The following is a 4,101-nucleotide window of genomic DNA, read 5'->3' on the forward strand; positions in this document are numbered from 1 at the left end:
CTTTCTCTTTCCCACCACAAAATCCACTTTGGACACGGAAAACAAAAATCTAAGAGTAGTCAAGAAAAATGCAGATAGCCAGCATCAGCAGCCCTCTCTAACAAGAAAAGCACAAATCCATCCATACATCCAAATAATCATCCATCCTTCACCTCCTCAAGACATCACCGGCCGGCCCTGCTCAAAAGATGAACAACACTCACCAGCATATAAAGCAGCACCACCAGCTGCAGCTCCGGTGATCTAGGCACACATATCCCTGATCTTGTCTTCAGCCTCGCAACTGCTACCAAATCTTTCATCACTCACTGCCGTTGCCGCACCAAATTAATCAGCTAGCTATAGGTGGCTGGCCTGGAGAGAGATGAGGGCCGGGGGGTGCACGGTGCAGCAGTCGCTGACGGCGGAGGCCGCGGCGGTGGTGAAGCAGGCGGTGAGCCTTGCGCGGCGGCGCGGGAACGCGCAGGTGACGCCGCTGCACGTGGCGAGCGCGATGCTGGCGGCGCCCGCGGGCCTGCTGCTCGCGGCGTGCCTCCGCTCGCACTCCCACCCGCTGCAGTGCAAGGCGCTGGAGCTCTGCTTCAACGTGGCGCTCAACCGCCTCCCCGCGTCGGCCGCGGTCGCCTCGTCGCCGCTGCTCGGCGGCCACGGCCACGGCCACCACTACCCGCCGTCCCTGTCCAACGCGCTCGTTGCGGCGTTCAAGCGCACGCAGGCGCACCAGAGGCGCGGCTCCGTGGAGAGCCAGCAGCAGCCGGTGCTCGCCGTGAAGATCGAGCTCGAGCAGCTCGTCGTCTCCATCCTCGACGACCCCAGCGTCAGCCGCGTGATGCGCGAGGCTGGCTTCTCCAGCACCCAGGTCAAGGCCAACGTGGAGCAGGCCGTGTGCAGCACCACCACATCCACCGTGGCCACGGCCGCTCCCAGCAAAAACCCTAACCCTAGCAGCTCTGCCACCACAAGCCCACCTCAGGAAGCCAAAGCCAACAAGATGCCACTCCATCAAGCGCGCGACGAGGACGTCGCCGCCATCCTGGACTGCTTGGCGTCCCGGAGCAAGAGGAGGGTCGTCGTCATCGCGGAGAGCGTGGGCGCGGCCGAGGCCATGGCGCATGCGGCCATGGACAAGATCAAGAGAGCCGAGGCGAAGCACGACGCGCTGCGAGGCGCGCAGGTCGTCAGCCTCAGCGTGTCGTCGTTCTGCGACATGCCGAGGGAGGAGACCGAGCGGCGGCTCGGCGACCTGCGGTGCCTCGTCAGGGGCAGGAGGCAGCAGGTCGTGCTCGTCGTGGAGGACCTCAAGTGGGCGGCCGAGTTCTGGGCCGGCCACGTCCAGAGCGGGAGGAGAGGGTACTACTGCTCCGTCGAGCACGTCGTCACCGAGCTGCGCGCCCTGGTGACGAGAGGCGGCGAGCACGGCGGTAGCCTCTGCTGGCTCCTCGGGTTCGGGACGTACCAGGCCTACATGAGGTGTCGGGTCGGGCAGCCGTCGCTGGAGAGCCTGTGGGGGCTCCAGACGCTCACCGTGCCCGCCGGCAGCCTCGCGCTGAGCCTCACCTGCGCCTTCGACGACAGGTAACCCAGAGGTCCCATTCCAAATCGGTTCGCGATGCAAAGTTGTTAGTTTTTTCGATTCAGAATGTCACGTCAGGTGAACGAATCAACCTGCAGAAACGAAATGTCCCTGACAATTCGTAGTTACTTGCTCTGCCCTTTTCTCTCTTTGACTACCATGAGTGTGAATGAAAGCTTGCATCTTTTGCGTGCTTTCTGGACAAAAGCTTTAGGTAGTAGTACTGGCTAGCTCGTCACCTTCACATATTCCCTCTTTTCCATCTTTGTTTTTCCCTTGGGTTCTGAAGTTTGAACATCCTAAGTTCAAAACTGTATAGGCCCGGGGCTGCTGTATATACCATATATCTCGATTGGCAGCTCTATAGTTTTAAGAAAGAAAAACTGGTTTTTTATCAGCATAATTCCAAAGACAATATGTGTGTGTGGTACACCGGCAAAGCTAGCAGCTAGCTGATCTTATGGATATGTCGAGGGGGGGGGGGGGGGGGTACGTGAAATGACACTGGAATCTTATTCCTGTTTGTTCTTTCTGCAGTGCTCTAGGCACAGTCAATCAGTCCATGAAAGCGGGCTCTGACACGGATGGGAACGGACCGGCGTCTTGCTGGCCGCTTTTGGGCGGCACCCAGCTGATCTCCAGATGCTGCGCCGATTGCTCTGCCGCGAGGATCGACACGAAAGCGGCGTTGCCTCGCCCCTTCGTCTCGTCGTCCAGCCTCCCTTCCTGGCTTCAGCATTGTCGTGATCATCAGGTACACAAATGTTCACTCACATGCATGATTCCTTCTCCAATAATCCAATTACTGTAGTATGTTATTATTAGTCCAACAAACTTGACACATGCTCTAAACATCTAACAATTTTCCTAACTGACTTTTTTACAGGAGCCTACGACCCATCTAACGGATCTTGGCAAGACATGGAGCTCCATCTGCAGCAGGCCGTCACAGCGGATGACGCTGCATTTCTCTGCGCCGGTGTCTCCGGTGTCCTGCATCTCTTCCTACGAGCACGGCGGCGATCATCATCAGTCGCAGCAGCAGCAGCAGCAGCCTCGGCACTCGTCGTGGCTCCTCGCTGGTCTCGACGCCGCGGCGCACCACCCGTGGAGACCCAAGCGCGAGACCAGCGGGAAGGCCACCAGCAGGTCCCACGACTCCGGCGGCTCCAACGGCTCCGTGGAGGTGGAGTGCCGCGCCAAGGCCAAGTTCAAGGAGCTCAACGCCGAGAACCTCAAGGTGCTCTGCGACGCGCTGGAGAAGGAAGTGCCGTGGCAGAAGGAGATCGTCCCGGAGGTCGCCAGCGCCGTCCTGCAGTGCCGGTCGGGGATCGCCAAGCGGCGCGACAAGTCGAGGTCGGCGGAGGCCAAGGAGGAGACGTGGATGTTCTTCCTCGGAGGCGACGCCGACGGCAAGGAGAGGGTGGCGAGGGAGCTCGCCAGTCTCGTCTTCGGGTCACGCAACAGCTTCGTGTCCATCAGGCCTGGTGGTGCCTCGTCGCCGCCGCCTGCCGCCGCCTCGTCGGGCTCCTCCGAGAGGCACCACCACCACTGGAGTAAGCGGCCACGGATGGCCTACCTAGAACGGTTGCACGAGGCTGTGTCCGAGAACCCACACCGGGTCATATTCATGGATGACGTTGATCAGGCTGACTGGGACTGCCAGCTCGGCATCAAGGAGGCGATCGAGAGCGGGGTCGTGCGGAACCATGCTGGCGAGGAGGTCGGCGTGGGCGATGCCATCGTCATCCTCAGCTGCGAGAGCTTTGACGCCGACAGCAGGTCTAGAGCTCGCTCGCCACCGAGCAAGAAGGTGAAGGTAGAGATGGAGGCCAAGGAGGAGCGCACAGGTGAACATGAACACAACGAAGATGGTGCTTCGTCGTCGTCCCCATCTTGCATCGATTTGAACGTGGGCATGGAGAGTGATCATGCGGAGGAGCGAAGTCTCGGTGATCTCTGTCTGCTCACGGCCGTCGACAGGACCCTATTCTTCAGAAGACAACAAGAGAATTAGTCACTGATTGTGTACATTGCATTGAAGGATCCGTGTGCGTATCAAACGTGCTTCTTCGTTCTGATAAGAACCTAGATTAGTTGCAAGGGGCAAGTCTAATTAGCATTTTCTTTAGTTCATTTTTTGTTTTAATTTTTAGTTTTTTTTTTTTTTTTGGCTATCTTGGTTTTGGAGAATTGGATTGCTGGTGTATTTGGGCTTCACTAAAGACAAAAATAGAGCTGCTGTAAATTTACCTGGAGATTCTAATTCGCAGTTATCCTATCCGACCAAGTTTACCCTCTTTTCTCACCTAGAGATAAGCTTGTAATTTCAAGATCTGTCATTCCAAAACCCAAAATAGTTCAGTTGAAATATAGATGCCGCGAGACTAAAATGGGTAGGCCACAATGTGCCCATGTACAAATCCTGACGATGTGGCCAATAAGCAGAGAATTTTACGCCATATAAAGAGACAGTTTTCCACAATGTGCATATTATTTTCTTTATTAATAATATGTCAAGATCAGTC

General features: G+C 56.9%; 1 protein-coding gene across 1 annotated transcript; it reads left to right on the plus strand.

Annotated features, from left to right (window-relative positions):
- The first annotated feature begins 217 nt into the window (after positions 1-217).
- LOC136498360 (protein SMAX1-LIKE 3-like) lies at positions 218-3,684 on the plus strand. Its single transcript, XM_066494299.1, has 3 exons — positions 218-1,575; positions 2,111-2,327; positions 2,460-3,684. The coding sequence occupies exons 1-3, from the start codon at positions 365-367 to the stop codon at positions 3,588-3,590; spliced, it is 2,559 nt and encodes an 852-aa protein (XP_066350396.1). The 5' UTR covers positions 218-364; the 3' UTR covers positions 3,591-3,684.
- The last annotated feature ends 417 nt before the right edge of the window (positions 3,685-4,101 follow it).

This window comes from Miscanthus floridulus, chromosome 12, assembly GCF_019320115.1.
Source record: "Miscanthus floridulus cultivar M001 chromosome 12, ASM1932011v1, whole genome shotgun sequence".
NCBI classification, from domain to species: Eukaryota; Viridiplantae; Streptophyta; class Magnoliopsida; order Poales; family Poaceae; genus Miscanthus; species Miscanthus floridulus.

What these genes read in the sequence shown, in the direction of transcription:
- LOC136498360 (XM_066494299.1), top strand. Translation starts at nt 365, where the DNA reads ATGAGGGCCGGGGGGTGCACGGTGCAGCAGTCGCTGACGGCGGAGGCC. An exon ending in ACCTGCGCCTTCGACGACAG is followed by an intron (nt 1,576 to 2,110) that starts GTAACCCAGAGG and finishes TTCTTTCTGCAG; the next exon opens with TGCTCTAGGCACAGTCAATC. An exon ending in AGCATTGTCGTGATCATCAG is followed by an intron (nt 2,328 to 2,459) that starts GTACACAAATGT and finishes ACTTTTTTACAG; the next exon opens with GAGCCTACGACCCATCTAAC.